The following is a 27,129-nucleotide window of genomic DNA, read 5'->3' as shown; positions in this document are numbered from 1 at the left end:
AGTTATACCTGTTCTAAAGGAAAATCACTTCAATGACTTGTAGAGGATGAACTGGGCAGAGATTTGGGGCTGGAGATTCAAATAAGAGGGACTATACTTCCTTCTGGGCAAACAAAAATGATCCCAGCAATAAAATGAGGCAAAATAGCAATATTCTACAGACCATGGTCTCATTCTCTATATTAGCAAGCTGACAACCAGGAGATATTTTTGCATTTTATTGTGAATTTATTTTCTTAAATATTTTAAAATTATATTTTAATCTGGATCAGCCCACTAAATCATTTCACTTCAATGATTAAATTAATGGGATTTTTCTTCATCATGAGTTCTATAGTACTGAGGATATGCTTTGATCAGAGGGACTGCTTTCCCCCGTTAATTAGATTCCTAGGATTTCTCTCGGCCATGTATTCTCTTATGTAAACAAAAACCTGAATTCTGGGTATAGGCTTTCCAACATTCTGTGAATTTGGAGGGTTTCACTCCAGTGTGAAGTCGCTGATGTCAAGTTGACATTGTGCTGCAGAAAAAGGTTTTCCCACCATCACTAAACTTGAAAGATTTCTCTTCAATGTGAATGCTGAGTGTTGTGTAAGATCCGAGTTCTGGAGGAACATCTTCCCACATTCAGTGCATTCATATAGTTTCTCTTGGGTATGAACATGACCATGATCAGTAAGAGCAGACTTCTGAAGGACCACACCTTCCCACACATGCTGCACTAATGAGATTTTAGTCCGGTATGAGTTCTCCTGTGTTGAGTCATGTTGGAGTTGGATAGGAATGTCTTCCCACACTCACTACACTCATAGGGTCTCTCTCCAGTGTGAGTTCTCTGATGTAGAGTGAGCGATGTGCTCCAAGGAAAGGCTTTCCCACAGTCATTGCATTTAAAAGGCTTCTCTCCAGTATGAATTTTGAAGTGTTGTGTAAGATATGATTTCTGACGGAAGATCTTCCCACAATCATTGCATTTAAAAGGTTTCTCTCCAGTATGAATACTGCTGTGATTAATAAGAGCAGACTTATGAGTGAACGCTTTCCCGCACACACTGCACTGATAAGGTTTTAGTCCCATATGACTTAGCCGGTGCTGATTCAGGTTGGAGTTTGATTGGAATGTCTTCCCACACTCACTACACTCATAGGGTCTCTCTCCAGTGTGAGTTCTCTGATGTATGGTCAGCGTTGTGCGGCAAGGAAAGGCTTTCCCACAATCACTGCATTTAAAAGGCTTCTCTCCGGTATGAATCCCGTTATGAGTGGTAAGAGTAGATTTTTTAGAGAACGCCTTCCCACACACATTACACTGATGAGGTTTCAGTCCTGTATGAATGCTCTGGTGCTGAGTCAGGCAGGAGTTTGATTGGAATGTTTTCCCACACTCACTACACTCATAGGGTCTCTCTCCTGTGTGAGTTCTCTGATGTAAGGTCAGTGATTTGCTCCAAGGAAAGGCTTTCCCACAGTCATTACATTTAAAAGGCTTCTCTCCAGTATCAATATTGTTGTGATGGGTAAGAGCAGACTTATGAGAGAACGCCTTCCCACACACGCTGCACTGATGAGGTTTTAGTCCCATATGAGTTCTCCGGTGCTTATTCAGGTTGGAGTTTGATTGGAATGTCTTCCCACACTCACTACATTTATAGGGTCTCTCTCCAGTGTGAGTTCTCTGATGTATGGTCAGTGATGTGCTCCAAGGAAAGGCTTTCCCACAGTCATTACATTTAAAAGGCTTCCCTCCAGCATGAATGTTGGAGTGCTGAATGAGTTCCGATTTCAGGCGGAAGGCCTTTCCACAGTCACTGCATTTGAAAGGTTTCTCTCCAGTGTGAATTCTGTAGTGCTGTGTAAGATTTACTTTCCGTTGGAAAACCTTTCCACAGTCACTGCATTTATAGGATTTGTTTTCATTCTGAATACTGGAATGTTGACGCAGATCTACCTTCTGACAAGATGGCTTCTCACATGGAGTCAATTCAGAGTACTTTTTTCCTACGTGACTTCTCTGGTGGAGAGTAAGTTCATTATTCAGAAAATTTTCATGAAATTGCTCTTCAGCATGAATTCCAGGTGTTTTAATGGGGTCCAAACCAAAAGAGAAAGCTTTCTGACATTTCTTCTCCTCAGAATAGTTTTTTTGTGAACAGATTTGAGTGCACTGTCTTTGGTCCGACTCCATGCTGAAGCTCCTTCTCTGATTCTCACTGTTCTGAAGATTCATTGCTACAGATGGTCCCGTTTGTGGAATAAGGTCTGGCTTCGGGCTAGAGGTTTGGATGTACTTACAGGATTCAGAGACTATGACTTCAACAATAGATTGCATTTGGATTACTTTTCCTTGGCCAGAATGTTCCCGCTGATTATTCTGGTTTTTCTTGAACCTGCTATAATATTCCCAGGCTTTTCCCGCCTCAGAAGTGCCAGGGTCATCCCAGAAGGATGTCATTTGGGATAAGTCTTTCAAAGAAACACTTAACTTTGAAGTGGACAACTTGGTCTGAGGCCTAGTGCCCCCATCTGAAAGAAAGGAAAAGCAGAAATACTTTTTCACTGGCCGAATAAGCTTTCCTCTACACTTCACTTTCCTATATATTCTATCTGTTATAAGCAATTTAAGCATTTTTTTCCCATGTGAACTGAAATCAATCCTGATGATTTCCACAATGTCTTTGAATACACCAGCTTTCTTTTTCATATAGCTCAATAATGTAGTATTAGATTAATATGCAAAAACTGATGCAGAAAATGTCAAATTAATGAAAAGAGGAACTGCTGATTTCCATATGCAAACATGAAAAAAATAGCTCATTTTTTTTAGGAAAATTCTCTGAAAAATCACTGTAGGAGGAGTCCTGAGAGTATGACCATTGGGTCTAAGAAGAGGAAGTTTTGTGTCACGCTTACACTTAAGACTTCCCCTTGGCTTTCCAAAAAGGTAAAAGCAATTCAAAGTTCTACCAATAGATAAGAACTCACTTTTTGAAAAAAATTGCTTGGAAAATGGGAAATTAGTATGACAGAAACTAGGCATTGACCCACACTTAACACTATACACCAAAATAAGGTCAAAATGGGTTCATGACCTAGGAATAGAGAATGAGATTATAAACAAATTAGAAGACCATAGGATAGTTTACCTCTCAGACCTGTGGAAGAGGAAGGAATTTATGACCAAAGAAGAACTAGAGATCATTATTGATCAAAAATAGAAAATTTTGATTATATCAAATTGAAAAGGGTTTGTACAAACAAAATTAATGCAGACTGATTAGAAGGGAAGCAATAAACTGGGAAAACCTTTTTACAGTCAAAGGTTCCGATAAAGGCCTCATTTCCAAAATATATAGAGAATTGACTATAATTTATAAGAAATCAAGCCATTCTCCAATTAATAAATGGTCAAAGGATATGAACAGACAATTTTCAGATGAAGAAATTGAGACTATTTCTAGTCATATGAAAAGATGCTCCAAGTCATTATTAATGAGAGAAATGTAAATTAAGACAACTCTGAGATACCACTACACACCTGTCAGATTGGCTAGAATGATAGGGAAAGATAATGTGCAATGTGGGAGGGGATGTGGGAAAACTGAGACACTGATAAATTGTTGGTGGAATTGTGAATACATCCAGATATTCTGGAGAGCAATTTGGAATTATGCTCACAAAGCTATCAAACTGTGCATACCCTTTGATCCAGCAGTGTTACTACTGGGCTTATATCCCAAAGAGATCTTAAAGAAGGGAAATGGACCTGTATGTGCAAGAATGTTTGTGGCAGCCCTCTTTGTAGTGGCCAAAACTGGAAACTGAGTGGATGCCCGTCAATTGGAGAATAACTGAATAAATTGTAATATATGAATATTATGAAATATTATTGTTCTGTAAGAAATGACCAGCAGGATGATTTCAGAAAGGCCTGGAGAACTTATATGAACTGAAGCTGAATGAAATGAGCAAGACCAGGAGACCATTATAAACTTCACCAACAATACTATATGATGATCAATTCTGATGGACCTGGCCCTCTCCAACAATGAGATGAACCAAATCAGTTCCAACAGAGCAGTAATGAACTGAACCAGCTACACCCAGCGAAAAAACTCTGGGAGATGACTATGGACCACTATATAGAAATCCCAATCTCTGTATTGTTCTCTGCCTACATTTTTGATATCCTTCACAAGCTAATTGTACACTATTTCAAAGTCTGATTCTTTTTGTACAGCAAAATAACTGTTTGAACAAGTATAATTATATTGCATTTAACTTATACTTTAATATATTTAACATGTATTGGTCAACCTGTCATCTGGGGGAAGGGGTGTGGGGAAGGAGGGGAAAAATTGGAATTGTCAATGCTGAAAAATTACCCACGCATAGATCTTGTAAATAAAAAGCTATTTAAAAAAAAAAAAAAAAAAAAAAGTTCCACCCACAGAACAGGAGTACTGCTCATTCAGAAAGCACCAACAGAACTGAATCATTTCTACCCGTCCCTACCCAGTGACTTTGGTACAAAATGGTAACATGGTCCAAACAAACTAGAGGAATGGAGGAAACTTACCTCCAAGATCTATGAGAGGGAGAAGGGTTCAGGACCAAAAAGGTCACAGCCAGGATCACAAGGTGCCCACTTTCAGGGGTTCTCAGACAGTGTCACATACTCTGGCTCACTCACTCACCTAACCAGCAAGCTCTTGAGACTCTATCCAGTGGAATCCCTGACTCCAGCTGAGAGATCACGTCCCCATCGGACTCCACAAGACCTAGTCATTAGAAAGTGATGGAAAGGAAGGGTCACCTCCCAGCCCAATCTCCACAGACCCCTAGGAGCAAGCTTGAAAGGCCAGAGAGGCTGTGGAAAAGTAAGCAGAGACATCTGAAGGGGGGAACTGGTTTGTTTCTTGGTGGGACAAATCAGGGAATTGGGATCAGAAAGACAAAGAACTCATTTGTCCATCCCATTCTGAGGTATCTGGGGGCTTTCATGAGTCAAGTCCTTGCCCTGGGATTTTACAAGTCTCTCTGGCAAGAAGGAACAGATCTGGGGCTGGGGTGGGGATCACCCAAGGGAGAAATTAGTTTCCAGACACACAAACAAGAATCCTTCATCCAGGACCAGGGAGAACATGGGCGTCCTGGCTTTGGCCCCTCTGAAATGAGCAAGGGCTGGAGTTTCTTGAGAAGCCCTTCATGAGCACATCCTGGGCCCCAGAGCAGCCCTTCTTACCCAGGCAGACCAGGTTCCTGTAGTTCTCCAGCATCACGTCCCAGTAAAGCTGCTTCTGGGAGGGGTCCAGGAGGCGCCACTCCTCCCGGGTGAAGTCCACAGCCACATCCTGGAATGTCACCGATCCCTGAAACAAATACATTTGTGCCCAGTCAAGGAGGGGGAAAGGGAGAGGCAGGGCTCATTCTCGCTCCATCCTAGTTTCAGAGAACATATTCAAAGCAATTTTTTTTCGCTTGCTTAGTTGTCATTTTTATAATTCATTATTTTTGCAGATACAAGTAAAGATGGTTTTCAAAATTCGTTTTTGTAAGATTTGGGGGGCCAATTTTTTTCCCTTTCCCCTTCTCATGACAAGAAACAATCCCATATAGAGTAAATCTATATAAGATTGAACATACATAATCCATGAGTCTTGCTGGGGAAAAATATCAGAAACAAGGGGAAAAAGCACAAGAAAAAAAAAAAGTGAAAATGCTACTTTGTTTTGCTCCTCATTCAGGCTTCAGAGCTTTTTCTCTGGATAGGAAGGACATTTTCCAGCCCAAGTCCATTGGAACTGCCTTGGATCAGCACATGGCCGAGAAGAACTAAGCCTGGCCCAGCTGATTACTGCACATTCTGAAAGCAAAGCCTTTAGGAGCCTCAGGCTGGGCCAGAGCGTCTTTTTCAAGTCAATAAGCAGTCAGAAAGGTCTCCCTGGGCCAAGCTCTGGGCTGATTCCTGAGAATACAAAAAAGGGCAAAAACGGTCCCTGACTCAGGGAGCTCCCAGTGCACTGGGGAGACAACAAGGCCCAGAACAGCCCTGAGTGGGGATGGGAGGCCCTGAGCAGCTGAGGGGCAGGAGGGGAGCTGGGAAAGGCAGGGCTTGAGCTGAACCTGGAACAATAAGCCAGAGACTTTTAGCAGGGAGAAAAGCATTCCAGCCAGGGAGGGGAAACCAAGGCAGAGGAGATGGGGGGTCATGTGCAGGGAACAGAAACCAGGCCCGTCTGGGTGGCCCACAGGAAGCATGGAGGAGTGATACAGTAGCATGGTGAAGGGCAGAAGCAAAGCCATGGATATAAAAGGAACATTTTATCTCAGATCCTGGCACACAGGAAGGGCTCAAACCCCTGGGACCCGGTGACTGAAAGGTCTCAGGTGCTCTGAGGCAGGAGAGGTTTGGAGAAGGAGCCTGTCTGCCCTCTAGGACCTAGGTTACCTGTCACAAAGGGTATGATGCTACTCACCTGGGGGGGCCGAATGTCAAGGAACATAGTGGCCAGGAAGGCCCTCCTCTCCCCTGTACCGGGCCTGTGGGGTCCCTGAAGGCTGAGCTAGAAAAGAATAAGGAGCCATGAAAAGGGTTGGCCTTTTGCCCCTCCCAGCTCCCAAACCTCCCTCTGCTCTGGAGAAGGGCTCAGGGGAGAGGGTAATGTGAAGAGTAAGAAGTGCAAAGGGAATGTGGGAGCCTCAGATTATCCATGTTAGAGAGGGATTTGGGGGGCAGCTACATGGCGCAGTGGATAGAGCACCAGCCCTGAATTCAGGAGAACCCGAATTCAAATGTGGTCTCAGACACTTAACACTTCCTAACTGTGTGACCCTGGGCAAGTCACTTAACCCCAGCCTCGGGAAAAAGAAAAAAAAAAAAAAACAACAGAGAGGGATTTGGGGGGCAGAAGGGAAAAGGGGAGAAAGTTTGCGTGGCTCAGAATGTAAGCAGTCATCATTTATGAAAAAAGGCTGGAGAGATCTCTAGGGGCAAAGCAAAACCTTATCATCCACTCTCAAGAGAAGGGGATATGCCTCCCTTCCAGCCAGCCCTGGATAAACACCCCTCCCCCCACTGACTGGCTCATCCTCACTGGCTGAGGGGCTTACTTTCTAAACTACCCAAGAAATTGAACTTGCCAATCAATGCCCAGCTGCCCGAGCCTGAAGGAGGGAGAAAATGAAGTCATGGGAGGAGAGCAGGAAGGAGACTTAGGTATGCCCTTGAGCCAACCCTCAAGGGCCTTCAGGCCTACTCCAACCGCAGGAGATGAAGCCTTGCTGGATTTCCACAACTGTGTTGTGACCTCCTCATTTCGGTCAAGAGGAAAGGGGAGAACGCGGCAGCAGGGGGAAATGAAGGGGCAAAAAAAGAGGGGAGAATGTAAGGGCCAAAGAAAGGGAAGGGGAGCAGAAAGGAAGAAGCGCAGCGTCGGTCCCCGCAGGATCGGGGACGCTTTGTCCTATTTCACACGCCACACAACGGAGGCAAGGAGAGGGAGGAGAAGCCAGGGAGGGTGGGAGCAGGCCCGGGGTGCCAGGGCCTCACCTTGTCCCGGATGCAGGGCCAGCGCGGCCGCACGCGCGGAACACAGATTTGAGCGGCCTCCACGCGGCTCCTGGACGGAGGCTCTCCGAGGAACTTGCTCACGGAGTGTCGCTCACAGGGCCGGGGGCGCTGCCATTGGCTGGCTTCCGGAGGCGGGGCGTTCTCAGATCCCGCCGCTTCTCGGTGGGCTGCAGTGGAGCCACGGGTATTCTGCTCCTTCCCACACATACTCTCCTTCCCGCCGCGCCCGGAACTTTACGCCAATCAGAGACGCCGCCGCGTCCGGCGTGACCCCCCCCCGCCCCCGCTCCCCTCCTGCGTCCCCGTCACTCCTCCGAGCAGTTTTTGGGGCCCTCTAGCTCACGTGGTTTTGGTCAGCGGTTCTCGGGGTAACGGGAGGCAGAGTCTGGCGGAGAGGGGAGGGGCGGGGAGGTCGGTCCCCAGGAGCGAGGGGGCGGAGCCACGGGCCGGGGGCCCAGGAATTTTCTACCCTGGCCAGTTAAGGGATACAAATGTGTCCTGTGGCTTCAGGAGCACAGACACATAATAACCCCGGGATATGTAGCAAAGCCAGGGACACAAAATAGCGCCGTGGATACATAGTAGCCCATTGATCCAGTAGCACCTGATACATAGTAACCCGTGCTAGCGAATAGCCCCATTGGGAAGCAACCACTCCACTGACTCTCAGTATATTAGGGGGTCTGTGGTTCAGTCCCTAAGGCTCCCGCCCAGACGGGATCTCGCACTCTCTGAAGCGCGGCCCTGTTCCGCTTAACGCGCCGGTGCTCGCGGACAGCCATCAGTCCCAGCCCCGCCGAGGCGGATTCATCGGGTCAGGGGTCAGCGGCGGGTAGAAAGGGACGCGGGAGCAAGACGGAGCGGAGCCCGGCTCCCCTCCCCCCCACTTCCCAAACTTCCTCTCCAGGAACCCGCACCCCCTCCGCTCCGGCAGGGCTAGTGGCTCCAGACTGCAGGTTCCGCCTCTCCCCTCCCCAGCAAAGAGCGGCCTCGGCCTCGGGCTTTCCCACCCCAACCCTCCCAGCGTGTCTCAAACTATCTTTACCTTGTTATTACAGCGCCCCCCGCGGTGGGAGGGAGAACATGCAGGTCCTGCCGCTCTCCCCATCCCATCCCCCCACTCCCCAGAGGCCTCCTTTCTGCTACACTTCCTTCCATCGGTTTTTTGGGGCCGCTGCAGCCTCGGCTCTTGGCATCCGTGAAAGCCGGCCCTGACCCCGGGAGAGAGGGAACATTCCCGAAGCGCGGTGGGGTCAGGAAGGGACCGGCAGCCGCGGGGCGCACTGGAGAGCGGGGTGACCTGATCAGACCCGGCCTTCAAGGAGATCGATGGCCCGGTCCAGGGAGGGAGGGCTCCAGGGAGACCGAGGCGAGGGCACGGGGAAGGAGAGTCATAGTGATGCGGCCTGAGTGGTCTCCACATTAGTGGCTAGAAGAGAGTTATTAAGAATCCCCTTTAAATCGGTCGCAGGCTTTAGGAGTAAAAGAATTCCCTCATTCCCAATTAATTGCAAACTTGCAAACTTTATTGTTGGACAGAATCTAGTTTGCTTCTATTGCGGCAAATGGAGTTTTGCACCGAGCATGCAGTTCTCAGAGGACAGAAGGTCCTGGCAGCTGAGGGAACCAGCGAGGTCCATCTGCAAAGACTTTAGCTGAGAAAAACTGTCATATTGAGTGTCTTGGTGGGGGCTGGGACGGCTGGAACAGACAAGACCAGGTGAGGGGGAGGGGGTGGGTGGACTTTGACAGCTTGGATCTCCTCCTGGAATTAACAGCCCAAAGGGTGCTTTTTGACTATCATTTCTATCAGAATCAAAGGCTCTGGGATCCTGGAAAGATAACTTCTCTGGGGGGATGTGCCTTCCTCAGGAGGGGCTGAGACTGTTAAAGGGATCACAGATCCAAAGGAAATCGAGTTTCTTACAGGGACCACAACCTACTTCAATAGCAGATCATGAGCATGAGAAAAACCCATCTCCGATTCTAGGGGCCCGAACCCTGAGCCCTCAAGACCTGCTCCCACCTCGGAACAGACACTCATCCTGCTTGGGAAGAGGATGCCCCCCCCAAAGGTTCTCAGAGACCCTGTGTCCTGTCCCAGCTCTCCCTCTAGCTCAGCCTTGGCCAGGAGCCTTTGGAAGTGGAAGAATTTCCCAGAATGCAGGAGCTGCTCCCCACGTCATTTTGTTGTCATTAAAGGAGCTGGAAACAGGGCTCAGAACATCAAGGTAAAAAGCAGGGAAGCGCCCAGCCCGGTTTTACTCCCTCGGGGATTGGGAAAGCTCCAGGTTATAGTCCATCATCCAGGGGAGCGGGACATCATGAAACTGACATACATAATACCATTGACTCAAGCAACAAATTTTGCCTCAGTTTCTGATGAAGGCTTTCTTTCTCTAATATAGAGAGAAATGAGTATTCTCTAATTAATAAAGACAGTTTTTGGATAACAAAATCAAAGTTATCTATACTCCTATGCAAAAATGCTCTAAATCATCACTCATTAGAGAAATGGGGCTCATGATCTATCCCCTGAGTCAAGGGGTGTGAAAAAGGAGATGCTTTGCAATGTGACTTGTTAGTACCAGGTGGGGGCCTTAAAGGATCCCTTGAAGCTGGGGAGAGGAGAGAGAAGGAGCAGGGAAGTCAACATGAAGCGTAAAGTGTGGGGACTCTGTGACTTGTAATCATTAGGCCCACAGGGATGCCTTAGCTATGAAAAATAAGACTCCCCCACCAGATGCAAAAGAGAGAAAGCTTCTATCTGAGGAGGCAGGGAGGCCAAGAGAGTCTTAGTTTCCATGCTCTATCTGCCCCAGCAGAGAGGGCCTGGCACTCCCACTCCCTGTGTGACTCTGGGCATTTCACCCACTTCAGCTTTCTGGCCTCAGTGTCTCCCTCTGAAGTCTCTTTCACTTCAAGTTCCATGATCCACACTGGCCCCCAACTCTGGACCAACAGGGACTTCTAGAGAAAACTGGTCAGAAATCCATCTTGACTTTGGGGAGAGAGCCTGTGGAATCTTAAGGCCTCCCTACAGCCTCTTGTCTGGCTCACACTTCCTCCAAGGGTTAAGTAACATTTAAAAGTCATAGTCACCCTCCCTGAAAGCCTGGGGGCTGAACTCAATCAGCAAAAGGACTAGGCCCCAAGGGTGTTTCTGGGACTGAAGAGCTCTCCCACCATTGTCTCTTTACCTGCCCATCTCTTCACCTCATCTTTTCCCAAGAGCCACTGAGTAGGGGCCCTGAGAAAATCACCCACCAGGCAACTTTCTGCAGACTTGCCCAGCCAAGCTCTGGCTTCCTCTTCCTTAGAATAAGAATGGGAGTAAAATGGAAACTCCCTCCTTGCACCCCTCCCTCCTCCCCTAAGCCCAAGGACCTAGAGCAGAGCGGAGATTGTGTCAGAGATGCCATCCCATCGAGCTGGCACTGCAGCTGCCCATTCCAGGGCACAGGCCTTTGCCAGCAGAAGGGAAAGGAAGCACATACAACGGAGAGAGAATGGACCCGGGAGGAGGTGCCTATGTCTGAGCAAGTGGACCCAACCCAGGCCCTGGAGGCCAAAGAGAGGGCTTCAGGCTGGGGTCAGGGAGTCCGCTGCTCCTAATGCACCTGTGCCCTTTGGGCCTCAGTTTGCCTCTATGTAAACATGGTCTAGAAAACTTATCACAGGATTTCTAAGCCTTTAATTTTTTTTATATCACGAGACCCCTCCCAGCTCTGACATTCCCTATTCTCTGGCCCTTTCTAGGTGTGACATTCCCCGTTCTAAGCCTCTCCCCCTCTGACATTCCCCGTCCTAAGCCCCTCCCCCTCTGACATTCGCGTTCTAAGCCTCTCCCGGCAGTATCCCTTTGGGGTTTTCTCCCAGGCCCGCACTACGGGGCGCTCCCCATAGCACCTCCCGGGTCCTGGGCCAGTCCGGGCCGCGATGGCGGCTGCTCCCGGCGCCGAGGGGCTCCTGGCCGGGGACCCCGCTCCCCACCCTCTCCCCGGGGGCCTGGCTTTGGGGAATGTCACACACTGCCGTGGGCCGCAGAGCCGAGAGGAGTCTGGGAGCGAATCCCCCGGGGCTCCTGCCTCTGCGGCTCACGGCCCAGGATCGGGGCCTTCTGGGGGAATCGGAGCAGTCTGACTCAGGCTTCGAGGCCCTTCCAGTCAGGAGTCTGGGGCCCCGAGATCCTCCGCCAGCGGCCGTCTGCATCCTCCTCCTCCTCCTCGCGCCAGCCGCTTCCCACACGAAGGCCAAAGCCCTTTCTGAGGATGGATGTGACCGGCCACGCCCTTGCTCTAGAACCTCTCCGGCTCCCCGTTTCCTTCAGGACCCTGCCCCTCTCTCTGCCAGTGAGTGATAAGGAAAGATCCTGGAGAGCGGGGCCGAGCACTTTCCTCCTCCGGGCCGCAGATCGCCGCCAATCCCCGCGGGACTAATGGACCCCAGGAACCGAGGTAAGGAAATTCACAGAAAGGAGGGGGGGGATGGGGAGGGTGGCAGGACCTGCGTGTTCTCCCTCCCACCGAGCGGGGGCGCTGTAACTACCAGGTGATGCTAGTTTGAGACGAGCTGGGAGGGTTGGGGTGGGACAGCCCGAGGCCGCGGTTTGCTGGCGAGGGGAGAGGCGGAAGGTGAGTCTGGAGCCTGAAGTGGCACCTGGAGGGGGGGGGTTCCTAGAGAAGAGGGGAGGGCAGCCGGGCTCCGCTCGGTCTTGCTCCCGCGTCCCTTTCTACCGCCGCTGACCCCTGACCCGATGAATCCGCCTCGGCCGGGCTGGGACTGATGGCTGCCCTCGAGCACCGGCGCGTTAAGCGGAACAGGGCCGCGCTTCAGAGAGTGCGAGATCCCGACAAGGCGGGAGCGTTAGGGGCTGAAGCACAGACGCCTAATGTACTGAGTGTCGGTGGCGTGGTTAGGTGTCACGGCTTATTCCGTGTCTGTGCTACAGATGCTGCAGGACACATTTGCATCCCTTACCTGCTCCTAGTAAAAAATTCCGTGGCTCCGCCCCCGCACTCCTGGGACCCTCCTCCCCGCCCCTCCCCCCGTGACTCAGCCTCGGCCACCCCGAGAACCGCTGACCAAAAGCACACAAGCTAGACTTCCCTGAAAATCCGCTGGGAGGAGGGAAGCGGGGGCGCTGGAAAGGCAGAATGTGTGTGAAAGTGGGGACTACCCCCTTCCGAAAGTGCGGACCCCTGAGAAGGGGTGGGGCCTCAGAACGCCCCGCCTCTGGAATCCAGCCAATGGGTGCACCCCCAGCCCACTGAAGGACAGCGCTGACGCACAAGTTTCTTCCAGATCCTTGATCTGGGAGCCATCCGGAGGCCATTAGACTCTCCGTCCCGGTGACGCAGCGCTCCTCCTGGGTCCAGGACAAGGTGAGGTGCGCAGGCCCCCGGCCCCGCTCCTGCCTGTCTTCTCCCTCTCCTTGCCTTAATTGTCTGGTTTGTTAAATGGGGCAAAGGCTCCTGGATCCTGCGGGGGCCGCCCTCCCCTCCTTCCTTTCTGCTTCCCTTCCCTTTCTTTCTCCCTTCCCTTCTTTTTTTTGCCCCTTCATTTCCCCCACTTTCCTCCTGTCCCATTCCCGTTTCCCCCTTACCGTTCCGCTCCCCAAATCCCTCTCTCCGACCCGGATGATCTGGGGCTCCCACATTCCCTCCTCCCTTCTTAGTCTTCTTCAGGATTCCCTCTCGCCTGACACCCCCGCTCCCGGAAAGAAGGCTCAGCCTCACCTCCTTAGCCCTCCCTAAAAGCTCTATTCCGGGTCCTCTCCTCATCTTCCTTCCACCTGTCACTGTCCACCCCTCCCACGTGACCAGCCATTTTCCATCACTGCTCTGGGCCAGTTAACCAGGAGAGACAAACTAGACTTTATTTTGTTCCTGCCATTTCCCCAGAGTGGAGGGAGGTATACACCAGGTATTTCATCAGTGCAGGTTTAGTTGATCCAAGCCCTGGAAACAGACAAGCCTCCCCTGGGGGTTTGTGTGACAGGGAGGGCTGGGGGCTTCTCCAGAGCAGAGGGAGGTTTGGGAGCTGGGAGGGGCAAAAGGCCAACCCCGTTCCTGACTCCTTGTTCCTTTCAGGCGCAGCCTCAAGGAGCCCACATGCCGCGGGCACGGGAGAGGAGGGACATCTGGGCCGCCAGGGCCCTCATCCGGGCCCCCCAGGTGAGTAGCACCGCCCCCTTCCTGACAGGAGTCCCAGGTCCTGCAGGGCAGACAGGCCCCTTCTCCAAAGCTCTCCCACCTCAGAGCGCCTGAGACCTGTCAGTCCCCCGGGACCCATGGTCTGAGCCCTTCCTGTGTGCCAGGATCTCAGATAAAATCCTCCTTTTGCAGTCATGGCTTTGCTTCTGCCCTTCTGCCGTTCAGCATATGTTAGTGTGTCACTTCTCCATGCTTCCTGTGGGCCACCCAGACGGGCCTGGTTTCTGTTCCTTGCACATGACCCCCCCTCTCCTCTGCCTTGGTTTCCCCTCCCTGGTTGGAATGCCTTTCTCCCTGCTGAGAGTCTCTGGCTTATTGTTCCAGGTTCAGCACAAGCCCTGCCTTTCCCAGCTCCCCTCCTGCCCCTCAGCTGCTCAGGGCCTCCCATCCCCACTCAGGGCTGTTCTGGGCCTTGTTGTCTCCCCCACTGCACTGGGAGCTCCCTGAGTCAGGGACAATTTTTGCCCTTTTTTGCCTCCCCAGGAACTAGCCCAGAGCTTGGCCCAGGGAGACCTTTCTGAGTGTTTATTGACTTGAAAAGAGGATTCTCTGGTTACTTGATCCAGGCTCTGGCCCAGCCTGAGGCCCCTAAAGGCTTTGCTTTCAGAATGTGCAGTGATCAGCTGGGCCAGACTTTGTTCTCAGCCATGTGCTGATCCAAGGCAGTTCCAATGGACTTGGGCTGGAAAATGTCCTTCCTATCCAGAGAACAAGCTCTGAAGCCTCAATGAGGAGCAAAACAAAAGCATGTTTTCACTTTTTGTGTGTGTGAATTTTCCCATTTTTACTGATTTTTCTCCCCCACAACAATCATTGATTGTATATATTTCATCTATATGTTGGGATTGCTTATTGTCTTCAGAAGGGGGGAAGAAGAAACAAATTGGTGCTCAAAACCTTACAAAAATGAAGTTTGATTATGTCAAATTGAAAAGTTTTCACATAAACAAAACTAATGCAGATAAGATTAGAAGGGAAACAATAAATTGGGAAAACATTTTTACAAAGGTTCCAATAAAAGCCTCATTTCCAAAATATATAGAGAATTGCCTCTAATCAAAGGTCAAAGGATATGAACAGACAATTCTCAGATGAAGAAATTGAAACTATTTCTAGCCATATGAAAAGATGCTACAGGTCATTTTTAATCATAAAATGCAAATTAAAACAACTCTTGAGATACCACTACACACCTGTCAGATTGGCTAGAATCACAGGGAAAGATAATGCAGAATGTTGGAGGGTATGTGGGAAAACAGGGACACATACATTGTTGGTGGAGTTGTGAATATATCCAGCCATTCTGGAGAGCAGTTTGGAAGTATGCTCAAAAAGTTATCAAACTGTGCATACCCTTTGACCCAGCAGTGTTACTAAAGCAGGGAAAGGGACCTGTATGTGCAAGAATGTTTATAGCAGCCCTTTTTGTAGTCGCCAGAAACTAGAAACTACGTGGATGCCCATCAATTGGAGAATGGTTGGGTAAATTGTGGTATATGAATTTTATGGAATTTTAGTGTTCTGTAAGAAATGACTAACAGGATGATTTCAGAAAGGCCTGGAAAGAATTACATGAACTGATGCTGAGTGAAATGAGCAGGACTAGGAGATTGTTGTATAGTTTAACAACAATACTATATGATGATCAATTCTGATGGATGTGGCCATTTTCTTTTTTTTTTTTTTCTTTTTCTTTTTCTTTTTTTTTTTTTTCCTGAGGCTGGGGTTAAGTGACTTGTCCAGGGTCACACAGCTAGGAAGTATTAAGTGCCTGAGACCAGATTTGAACTCGGGTCCTCCTGAATTCAAGGCTGGTGCTCTATCCACTGTGCCACTTAGCTGCCCCAATGTGGTCATTTTAACCAATGAGATGAACCAAATCAGTTCTAATAGAGCAGTAATGAACTAAACCAGCTACACTCAGCGAAAGAACACTGGGAGATGACTATGAACCACTCCATAGAATTCCCAGTCCCTCTATTTTTGTCCATCTGCATTTGGGATTTCCTTCACAGGCTAATTGTACACTGTTTCAAAGTCTGATTCTTTTTGTACAGCAAAACAACTGTTTGGACATGTATACATATATTGTATTTAATTTATACTTTAACATATTTAACATGTATTGGTCAGCCTGCCATGGTGGTGGTGGTGGGGGGAACAGGGATTAGAATAAAAGGCTTGGCAATTGTCAATATTGTAAAATTACCCATGCATATATCTGGTAAATAAAAACTATTAAAAAAATGAAGTTTGAAAATCATTTTTACTCGTGCCTGGAAATATATCTTAAAAACAACAACAACAAAAAAGTAGCTAAACAAGAGAAAAAAAATTTGCTTTGAATATGTTCACTGAAGATGAATGGATGTCCATCAATTGGAGAATGGTTGGGTAAATTATGGTATATGAAGGTTATGGAATATTATTGCTCTGTAAGAAATGACCAGCAGGAGGAATACAGAGAGGCCTGGAGAGACTAACATCAACTGATGCTGAGTGAAATGAACAGAACCAGAAGATCATTATACACTTCAACAACAATACTGTATGAGGATGTATTCTGATGGAAGTGGAAATCTTCAACATAAAGAAGATCCAACTCACTTCCAGTTGATCAATGATGGACAGAAACAACTACACCCAGAGAAGGAACACTGGGAAGTGAATGTAAACTGTTAGCACTACTGACTATCTACCCAGGTTACTTACACATTCGGAAGCTAATACCTAACATGCAACAAGAAAATGAGATTTACACACATATATTGTATCTAGGTTATATTGTAACACATGTAAAATGTATGGGATTGCCTGTCATCTAGGGGAGGGAGGGGAAAATCTGGAAAAATGAATACAAGGGATAATGTTATAAAAAAATTACTCATGCATATATACTGTCAAAAAATTTTATAAAAAAATAATAATAAAAAAAGATTTCTAAAAAAAAAAAATTGTGTTCTCTGAAACTTGAATAGAGTGAGAATGAGCCCTGCCTCTCCCTTTCCCCCTCCTTGACCGGGCACAAATGTATTTGTTTCAGGGATCAGTGACATTCCAGGATGTGGCTGTGGACTTCACCCGGAAGGAGTGGCGCCTCCTGGACCCCTCCCAGAAGGAGCTTTACTGGGAGGTGATGCTGGAGAACTACAGGAACCTGGTCTTCCTGGGTAAGAAGGGCTCCTCTGGGGCCCAGGATGTGCTCATGAAGGGCTTCTCAAGAAACCCCAGCCCTTGCTCATTTCAGAGGGGCCAAAGCCAGGCCGCCCATGTTCTCCCTGGTCCTGGATGAAGGATACTTGTTTGTGTGTCTGGAAACTAATTTCTCCCTGAGGTGATCCCCACCCCAGCCCCAGCTCTGTTCCTTCTTGCCAGAGAGACTTGTTAAAGTCCCAGGGCAAGGACTTGAGTCATGAAAGCCCCCAGATACCTCAGACTGGAATGGACCAAATGAGTTCTTTGTCTTTCTGATCCCAATTCCCTGATTTGTCCCATCTCTGCATCTTTCCAAGAAACAAACAAGCTCCCCCTTCAGATGTCTCTGGATGCTCCTCCACAGCCTCCCTGGCCTTTCAAGCTTGCCCCTAGGGGTCTGTGGAGATTGGGCTGGGAGGTGACCCTTCCTTTCCATCACTTTCTCATGACTAGGTCTTGCGGAACCCAATGGGGACGTGATCTCTCAGCTGGAGTCAGGGAGAGCACATGGGATTCCACTGGACAGTGTCTCAAGAGCTTGCTGCTTAGGTGAGTGAGCCAGAGTATGTGACACTGTCTGAGAACCCCTGAAAATGGGTACCTCGTGATCCTGGCTGTGACCTTTTTGTCCTGAACCTTCTCCCAAGCTCTTTTGTTCCTGTGGGTATATGGGAACCAGCAGTTGTTCCTGCTATCATTAATTTGACATTTTCTTCATCTGTTTTTTTTTTTCCATGTTCACCTAATATAATATTTTTGGTTATATGAAAGAATAGGCCTGGTGAATTCAAAGAAATTGTAGAAATCATCAAGATTAATTTCAATTCAAGTGGAAAAATGTCTCAACTGCTTATTACTGATAGAATATTGGGGAAAGTGAAGAGTACAGGAAAGCTTATTCAGCCAATGAAAAAGCATTTCTGTTTTTCCTTTCTTTCAGATGGGGGCACTAGGCCTCAGACCAAAGAGTTACCTCCAAAGTTAAGTGTTTCTATGAAAGACTTATCCTCAATGACACCCTTAAGGGATGGCCCTTGCACCTCTAAGGTGGGAAAAGCCTCACAGTATTATGGCAGGTTCAAGAAAGAGCAAAACAATAAGGGGAAACATTCCAGACAAGGGAAAAAAATCCAAACAGAAGCTGTTGTTCAAGTCAGAGCCTCTGAATCCTGTAAATACAGCCAAAGCTCCAGCCCAAAGCCAGTCCTCGTCCCACAACAGGGACTATCTGTAGTAGTGGATCACCATAACAGTGAGAATCAGAGAAGGAGCTTCACCAGGGAGTCGGACCAAAGACAGCGCACTCAAATCTGTTCACAGAAGAACTATTCTAAGGGGAAGAAAAGTCAGAAAGCTTTCCATTCTGGTTTGGACCCCAGTAAAAAATCAGGAATTCATGCTGAAGAGCAATTTCATGAAAATGGGGATTCTTTCCTCCTGAACAATGAACTTACTCTACAGAAGAAAAGTCACAAGGGCAAAAAGGGCTCCAAATTGACTCCATGTAGGAAGACATCCCGTCAGAAGGCAGATCTGACTCAACATTCCAGTATTCAGAGTGAAAACAAATCTTATAAATGCAGTATATGTGGAAAGGTCTTAGGGAGGAAAGTAAGTCTTACAGAGCACTACAGAATTCACACTGGAGAGAAACCTTTCAAATGCAGTGACTGTGGAAAGGCCTTCCACATGAGGGCAGTTCTTGCACGGCATTGTAAGATTCACACTGGAGAGAAACCCTTTAAATGCAGTGACTGTGGAAAAGCCTTCCAGCATAAGATCTGTCTGGTACAGCATTGTAGGATTCACACTGGAGAGAAACCTTTCAAATGCAGTGACTGTGAAAAGGCCTTCAGGCAGAAAGGTGCTCTCTTACAGCATTGTAGGATTCACACTGGACAAAAACCTTTTGAATGCAGTGACTGTGGGAAAACGTTTCTTTGGCACTCAACGCTGAATCGACATCAGAGAACTCACAGTGGAGAGAGACCCTATGAGTGTAGTGTATGTGGGAAGACATTCCAAACAAGCTCCAGCCTGGCTCAGCACCGTAATACTCATTCGGGACTAAAACCTCATAAGTGCAGTTTGTGCGGGAAGGTGTTCTCTCATAAGTCTGGTCTTACCAATCACAGCAGTATTCATACTGGAGAGAAACCCTATGAATGCACTGAATGTGGGAGGATCTTCCGCCTGAAATGTGAACTCAGACAACACTGCAACATTCATATTAAAGGGAAGCCTTATAAATGCACTGAATGTGGGAAAGCCTTTCCTTGGAACGCAGCACTGATCATACATCAGAGAATTCACACTGGAGAGAGACCCTATGAATGTAGTGAGTGTGGGAAGACATTCCAAACAAAGTCCAATCTGACTCGGCACCAGAGAACTCATATAGGACTAAAACCTCATTAGTTTATTGTATGTGGGAAGGCGTTCTCTCAGAAGTCTGCTCTTATCAATCATAGCAGTATTCACACTGGAGAGAAACCATATGAATACTCTGAATGTGGGAAGATGTTCCTGCAGAAATCAAATCTTACACAACACATCAGCATTCACACTGGAGAGAAAACTTTCAAATGCAGTGATGGTGGGAAAGCCTTTTTCTGGAGCTAACTCGACATCAGAGAATTCACACTGGAGAGAAACCCTCCAAATGCACCAAATGTGGGAAAGTCTACACCCAGAATTCAGGTCTTTCCTTACATAAGCGAATACATGCCGGAGAAAAATCCTAGGCATATAATTAATGAGGGAAAGCAGTCCTTCTGATCAAAGAACATCCTTTGTACTATAGAACTCATGATGGTGAAAAACCTCATTAATTTAATCATTGAAGCAAAGCACTTTTAATGGGCTGATCCAGATTAAAATATAATTTGAAAATATGTAAGAAAATAAATTCATAATAAAACACAAAAGATGTTAGTCCCCTGCTTGTCTAAGTCAATATAGAGCATGACCCCATGGTCCTTAGGATGTTGATATTTTGCCTTCTCATTTTCCTTTCTGAGATTTTTTATTTCATCTTTGTCCAGAAGGAAGGGACACTTGTTGGCTGGGCCCCATGTTAGTATTATAAAGTCATGGACTTAGATATTGAACTGAGTCTCTGGAGTCCAGTTTCCTTGTCTTGCAGATGAGGAAACCAGGCCCAGATAAGTTAAATGACTTTCTCAGGCTCACACAAGGATGGCTTTTAAAATTGAGTTGAGGTTTGTGCAGATCATTGAAAGTCAAATATTTGATCCTAGAAGAAATAGGAAGCACTAGAATTTCAAATAGGGGGCAGTGGGGTGGGATAGTTGTAGCTGTGCTATAGGAAAATCACTTTAGTGATTTGTAGAGGATGAACTGGAGTGGGCAGAGATCTGGGGCTGGAGATTCAAATAGGAAACTTTACAAAGTTCAGGGGAGTGAGCAGGAGGGTCTACACGAGGTAGCGGAATGGAAGGGGCCTTGTGAGAAGATCCATGGAGACAGAAAGGAGGAGATTTAGCCATTGAGTGGGTAGTGCAAGGGCGACACTATCAGTGGAGAGCAGATTACTGGAATGGATCTGTTCCCCATGTTCCTCCTCACATGGCTACCCCATCCTCTTTTCTATAATAGTGATGAGGTTGGAACCTGAGCTTGGAGACGAGGGAAAGAAAGAAAGGCGGAGGGAGGCAAGTCCAAGTGGCAAGAATTCATGAACCAGAGACATCTTTGGCACAGAATAGGAAAGCTTATTTCTGGATATCACTGGAGACTCTCTTAGTGGACAAAAGCCCCAAGTACACTCAGTTTGTTGGTGGTACTTCATTTTATGGACAGGTTCTGAGCTTGGAGAATTTTAGAATTGAATGGATGTCTGTAGACTAATCTTTACCTCCACAGAGAATTTAACCTGTAGTGTGTGTTATCAATGCAGGTGGTCTCTCAGGGTAACAGAATAAAGCTTGTTATCCTGTTTGCCTCTGGCAGGGTATAGAGGGCAAGGTTCAAGGAGGCTTTCTCCTTGAGAAAGTTTTGTGGTCTCTCTTTAGTTTCAGGCTCTTCTCCTCCATAGTGTCTTCAGTCATTGCACGGCAGGTTATTTCTCCAGTGTTCTCTATCATTAGAGCAACAGCTGTTCATGCACCAAGTCACAGTGAATTGGGGCCTTCCTGTACACCAGCCCTCAGCAAAGTACTTGAGAGACCCAGAAAGACCAAAGCATAGGCTCCTTTCAAGGGGACGCCCAGGTGCACACTGGATCCCTGGGGAGCAGGTGTGAGGCAGCTCCGGAGGGTCCCTGGCTTCCCTGGAGGCTCAGCTTCTATGCCAGACCCCTCTTCAATTCTGCTTCTGAGCCCAGTCCTCAGTTCTACCTTTAAGCCATCAAATTAGCCTGTCAGTGACAAGAAGCATGTGATCTCTTTATCTTTTTCCTATAAATTTCTCTTCTTGCTCCTGGTTCTTGGCTAATTTCTTTTGGAACTTGGCCCACTTCAATTCATGTTATAATCATCATAAACCATGCCCCTTGATTTATATAAAACAAGCCATTCTCCAGTTGATAATTGGTCAAAGGATATGAACAGACAATTTTCAGATGATGAAATTAAAACTATTTCCACTCATGTGAGTGTTCCAAATCATTGCTGACCAGAGAAATACATATTAAGACATCTCTGAGATACCACTACACACCTGTCAGAATGGCTAAGATGACAGGAACAAATAATGATGAATGTTGGAGGGGATGTGGGAAAACTGAGACACTGATGCATTTTGGTGGAGTTGTGAATGGATCCAACTATTCTGGAAAGCAATTTGGAACTATGCCCAAAGGGCTATCAAACTGTGCATACCCTTTGATCCAGCAGTGTCTCTACTGGGCTCATATCCCAAAAAGATCTTAAAGGAGGAAAAAGGACCTGGATGTGCCAAAATGTTTGTGGCAGCCCTTTTCATAGTGTCTAGAAACTGGAAGATGAATGGATGCCCATCAATTGGAGAATGGTTGGGTAAATTGTGGTATATGAATATTATGGAATTTTATTGTTCTGTAAGAAGTGACCAGCAGGAGGAATACAGAGAGGCTTGGAGGGACTCACATGAACTGATGCTGAGTGAAATGAGCAGAACCAGGATCATTATACACTTCAACAACAATACTATATGAGGATCATTTCTGATGGACGTGACCCTCTTCAACATTGAGAGGATTCAAATCAGTTCCAATTGATCTGTAATGAACAGAACCAGCTACACCCAGTGAAAGAACACTAGGAAATGAATATGCACCACAAGGTAGCATTTCTACTCTTTCTGTTATTGTTTGCTTGCATTTTTGTTTTTCTTCCCAGGTTATTTTTACCTTCTTTCTAAATCTGATTTTTCTTGTGCAACAAGGTAACTGTATAAATATGTATATAGATATAGATATAGATATAGATTGTATTTAACATATATTTTAACATATTTAACATGTATGGGCCTACCTGCCATCTAGGGGAGGAGAATGGAGGGAAGGAGGGGAAAGCTGGAACAGAAGTTTTTGCAAGGGTCAATGTTGAAAAATTACCCATGTCAATAAAAAAATATAATAATAAAAGATTGTTCATTAGGGGAGGATTGGGACACTGGAGAGAGGGGACATGGGCAGGCCATAGACTGTGCAGAAAAGAAATTACTTAAGCTGGCAGCTGATCTCATATCTAGGCTCACAAGGAAGGAACAATCAAAGGGAACAATGATGCTGCCAGGCTAGATGACCTGGAAGATGGGTTGTACCTTCCACAGGAATACCAAGATTCAGTAACAGCAAAGATTTTAGGGGAAGATTGTAATCGTCTTTTAAATGGGCTGGCACAGTGCAACAGAAGGTTTGAGTGTACTGGAAGTAATTTACTGTGGCTAGGGACTTCCCCATGAGTAGGACTCTTGTCATATCTAGATAGCTTCTTAACAGGAAAGAGCTCCTGCTATGATTGGCTGGGTGTATGACCTCACGGACCCTTTTTAAGCCCACTGCAAGCAGGTCACTTTCTTTACCTGGGGTAGCTGAGCTGAGTGGATGGATAGCCAAGAGAGGTAAGGAGTTTGATAGTGAACATGTGGATCTCCAGATCACATGTTCACTAGGGAGTTAACAAGTCAGGACAATATGTGAGCAACTACAATTCAAGAAATCGTAGCCAGAGCTCTCTGAACCAGGTAGAATTAGTTCACACTGCAAAGGTCAGTGGCCAGAGATACCCTCCACCATGGGAATTAGAAGAGACTGGCAATGTAAAATATTGGGTAATGCTAGGGCTTTCACAGATGAAGTGACTGCAGAGGGTTAAGTAATAAAATGATATTTTACAGAAGATATTGAATTATACTGATATATGGTAATTTTATTACATTAAATTAAAAAGATTTCATACAGAAGAGGTATTCTGATGGAAGTGGATATCTTCAACATAAAGAAGATCCAACTCACTTCCAGTTGATCAATGATGGACAGAAATAACTACACCCAGAGAAGGAACACTGGGAAGTGAATGTAAATTGTTAGCACTACTGTCTATCTACCCAGGTTACTTATACCTTCGGAATCTAATACTTAATGTGCAACAATAAAATGGTATTTACACACATATATTGTATCTAGATTTTATTGTAACACATGTAAAATGTATGGGATTGCCTGTCATGGGGGGAGGGAGTGGAGGGAGGGAGGGGATAATTTGGAAAAATGAATACAAGGGATAATATTATAAAAAAAAATTACTCATGCATATATACTGTGGAAAAAAATTCTAAATAAATAAAAATAAATAAACAAAATAAAATATCTTCAATCAAAAAAAAAAAAAAAAAAGATTTCATACAAACAAAACCAATGCAGGCAACATTACAAAGAAAGCATAAAATTGGAAGGAAATTTCTATAACTAGTTTTTTTAATATATAGAGAAATGAACATTCTCTAACTGATAAAGACAGTTTTTGTGTCACAAAATCAAAATTATCTATACTCATATAAAAACATGCTCTAAATCATCACCAATTAGAGAAATGCAAAGTAAAACAACTCTGAGGTACCACCTCACAATCTCAGCCTGAGCAATATATTAGAAAATGAAAATTTAAAAATGGTACAAGAATACATCATTGGTGAATTTATGAACTGATTCAACCATTCTGAAGATTTATTTGTAACTCTACCAAAAGGGTTTTAAAGCTGTGCATATCCTGTGACCTAGCAACAACACTATCAAGTTCATATCCCAGAGATATTTTTTTTTTAAAAAGAAAAAGGATCTATTTATGCAACAATATTTATAGCAGCTATTTTTGTGATGTTAAAGAATTGAACACATAAAAGCTCACAAAGTCTCAAAAGAATGAGCTCAGTAAATAAGTAATGGCTGAACAAATTGTGATATATGGTTGTGATTTAATACTATAGAGATATATGAAAAATAGGATGGTTTCAGATAAATCTGGGAAGACATATTTAACAAAGTGAAGTGAATAGAAGTGGGAAAGTAAGTACACAGTATGATGATCAAATGTGAGTTACTTAGCTCTTTTCAGAAATACAATGATCCCAGACAATTCCAAAGGACTCATGAAGAACAGTGCTTTCCACCTCCAGGGAAAGAACTGATGAAGTCTGAATGCAAATAGAAACAAACTTTAAAAACAAAAACAAAAACAAACAAACAAACAAACAAAAAACACTTTCCCTCTTTTTCTTTTGGTCTGTGATTTATTTCACAACATGGATAATATGTTTTGCATGATTCCAGCTGTTCAATCTACATGAACTTGTTTTCCTTCTCAATGAAGGGTAAGAAGAGGAAACTCAAAATGTTTTCAAAAACTAATGTTAGATATTATTTTTAGGTGTAAGTAAAAATAAACAAAAAAATTCATTAAAAAACGACTTGTACAAACATTCTCAGCAGAAATGCCTGTAATCATATAAAGTTGGCAGCCTCCTTTTTGGGGAGGAACAATGAGGGAATCTGATGAACAAGCTGGAGCATGTGACCGATGCAAGGTAAAGACACTAAGAAGCAAACATGAGGAATTCACAGAAATGGGAGCAGACGTGTATAAAGTGATGAAACTTAAAGAAGATGTAAAGAAAATAGATTTCATGCCCGCTAAGTAAATAATGACATTAAATGGCAGCATTTTCAGGTGTCATATATTGGAAAAAGTTACTGCTATTTTCAAATAGGATGCATTTCTCCCTCTCCTTTCAGGGGTGCTTTTGGATTATTCTGTGATTCTGTGGGTCTAAGAAGTTCCCAGGAAAGACATTTCCTCTCCTTTTGCCAAATGTCCAGGGCTCTGAGGCAGAGCCTTAGTGCCACAGAGTCACTATACAGAGTACAGACTCCCCTGAAATGGCCTCAGGAGGCACAGGTGCTCTTGCAGATTGTTCCTTAACTTTCCACAAACTGTTGAAGGCCACAATATTGGGCTGAATCTCATCAGAGGAGGGATAAATGCAGGGCAGACACTGAGGCCAGAGAGATGAAGTGGGTGAAATGTCCGGAGTGCCAGAAGGAGTGAGAGGCTGGAATCTAGCACCAGACCCTCTTTGCTGAGGCAGCCAGGGCCAGAAGCCCAGGACCAGCCAGCCTCCACTGGCCTCCCTGCCTCCAGATCTCATACTTCTTGGGGGGGGGGTGTTATTTTCCCTAGCTAAAACATCCTTGTGGGCCTTATGACCCCAAGTCAAGAGTCCCCATACCTCACCCTTCACATGTTGACACCCCTGCCCCCTTCCCTCTCCTCTCCCCAGCTCCAAGGGGTCCTTTAAGGTCCAATCCCAGGACTGATCAGTCAAAGCAGCTCCTGATTCACAGCCCTTGACTCAGGGGGTAGATCATGATCCCCATTTCCCAGATGAGCTGGTCCAGGATTAGAGCTACAGAAATGTCGGAGCCGGGATTCAAAGCTGAGCCCCGAGTCCTGGTCCGAGGCTTTCTTGCTGCCCCAAAACATCCCCTGTCCAAGCCAGAATAGGCAGAGATCTTAGAACTCTGAGAACAGTCCCAGAACCGGGACTATTAGGGTGGGAGCGGCCTTGGAACAGGGGGTGTCAGAGGAGGGGGGGGCTCAGAACTAGGGACGTCAGGGCTGTCAGAGGACCAGGTCCCCGGCTCCCTTTCCTCATTAGCAATGAAGGGACTAGGTGGCTTGGGAAGTCCCCACGGACCCTAAGTGGGTAATGCAGGGGTGTCACTTGTTCCTGGGCACAGCAGGAGACGGCGTTCGGATCCCTGGGGGCCCCTGCGAGCTTGGGAGAGGGCCTTGCTCCCATGAGTCAGGCCCTAAACCTTGTTGGAAGGAAGCACATGGGGCATGGAGCGGGATTCCCGAGGCAGCAGCGGCCCGAAGAACAAATGGCAGCCAATGCAGCAGAAAGGAGGCGGTGGGGGGGGGAAGATGGGGAGCAGTTCCTGGAGAGTAGAGGAGGGAAAGTGGGGAGAGGGGAGCCGGGCTCAGCTCGGGTCTTGCACCCGCGTCTCTTTCTATTCGCCGCTGACCCCTGACCCAGCGGGGCTGGGACTGATGGTTGTCAGCAAGCACCGGCGCGTTAAGCGGAACAGGGCCGCGCTTCAGAGAGTGCGAGATCCCGTCAGGGCCGGAGCGTTAGGGGCTCAGCCACGGACCTCTAACGTACTGTGTGTCCTGGCGTTATTATGTATCAACGAGATTATTGTATCAGCGGCTATTTTGTGTCAATGGCGTCTCGTGTATCAGCCGGGCTATATTATGTGTCAGCGGGGTTATTATGTATCAATGGCGTGAGTAGATATCATTGGGGCTTGTAGCAATGAGGCTACTATGTATCAATGGGACTATTAGAGTCAGCGGGGTTATTATGTATCACAGGCTTTGCCACGTACACGGGGTTACTATGTGTCTGTGCCACTGAAGTGCAGGAAACATTTGTATCCCTTAACTGGCCTTATAGAATATTCCTGCGGCCCCGTGGCTCCGCCCCCTCGCTCCTGGGGACCACCCTTCCCGTCCCTCCCTTCTGCCCCCTCCCCTCGTGAGTCAGCCTCGGGCCACACCTAGATCCAAGGACCAAGAGCTCCCGAGCTAGTTTTGGGGGGAAGCCCCAAAACTGCTAGGAGTAAAAGGTGGGGGCGCCGGA

General features: G+C 46.7%; 3 protein-coding genes across 4 annotated transcripts in view; 2 read left to right on the top strand and 1 right to left on the bottom strand.

Moving 5' to 3' along the window:
* Nucleotides 1–207: 207 nt before the first annotated feature.
* On the bottom strand, nucleotides 208–7,825 carry LOC141556337 (uncharacterized). Its single transcript, XM_074290308.1, has 5 exons — nucleotides 7,553–7,825; nucleotides 6,480–6,566; nucleotides 5,246–5,372; nucleotides 4,698–4,781; nucleotides 208–2,526 (listed from the first exon to the last, which is right to left on the bottom strand). The coding sequence occupies exons 1-5, from the start codon at nucleotides 7,778–7,780 to the stop codon at nucleotides 725–727; spliced, it is 2,328 nt and encodes a 775-aa protein (XP_074146409.1). The 5' UTR covers nucleotides 7,781–7,825; the 3' UTR covers nucleotides 208–724.
* Nucleotides 7,826–12,649: 4,824 nt separating this feature from the next.
* LOC141556346 (uncharacterized) lies at nucleotides 12,650–23,591 on the top strand. Its single transcript, XM_074290319.1, has 5 exons — nucleotides 12,650–12,957; nucleotides 13,666–13,749; nucleotides 16,832–16,958; nucleotides 17,437–17,532; nucleotides 17,924–23,591. Exons 2-5 carry the CDS (start codon nucleotides 13,687–13,689, stop codon nucleotides 19,399–19,401), a joined length of 1,764 nt encoding a protein of 587 aa, XP_074146420.1. The 5' UTR covers nucleotides 12,650–12,957; nucleotides 13,666–13,686; the 3' UTR covers nucleotides 19,402–23,591.
* A 3,032-nt stretch (nucleotides 23,592–26,623) lies between these two features.
* Nucleotides 26,624–27,129, top strand: part of LOC141556266 (uncharacterized) — a 111,725-nt gene continuing 111,219 nt past the window's right edge. For both annotated transcript variants that reach the window (XM_074290128.1, XM_074290265.1), the window contains exon 1: nucleotides 26,624–26,773. In XM_074290128.1, coding sequence (XP_074146229.1) covers nucleotides 26,742–26,773 — 32 coding nt within the window. In that variant the 5' untranslated portion in view covers nucleotides 26,624–26,741. The remainder of the gene's footprint in view (nucleotides 26,774–27,129) is intronic.

The sequence above is a fragment of the Sminthopsis crassicaudata genome, chromosome 1, assembly GCF_048593235.1.
Source record: "Sminthopsis crassicaudata isolate SCR6 chromosome 1, ASM4859323v1, whole genome shotgun sequence".
In the NCBI taxonomy this organism is placed as follows: domain Eukaryota; kingdom Metazoa; phylum Chordata; class Mammalia; order Dasyuromorphia; family Dasyuridae; genus Sminthopsis; species Sminthopsis crassicaudata.
The sequence above is the reverse complement of the archived record's forward strand: the minus strand, read 5'-3'. Positions and strand labels throughout refer to the sequence as shown.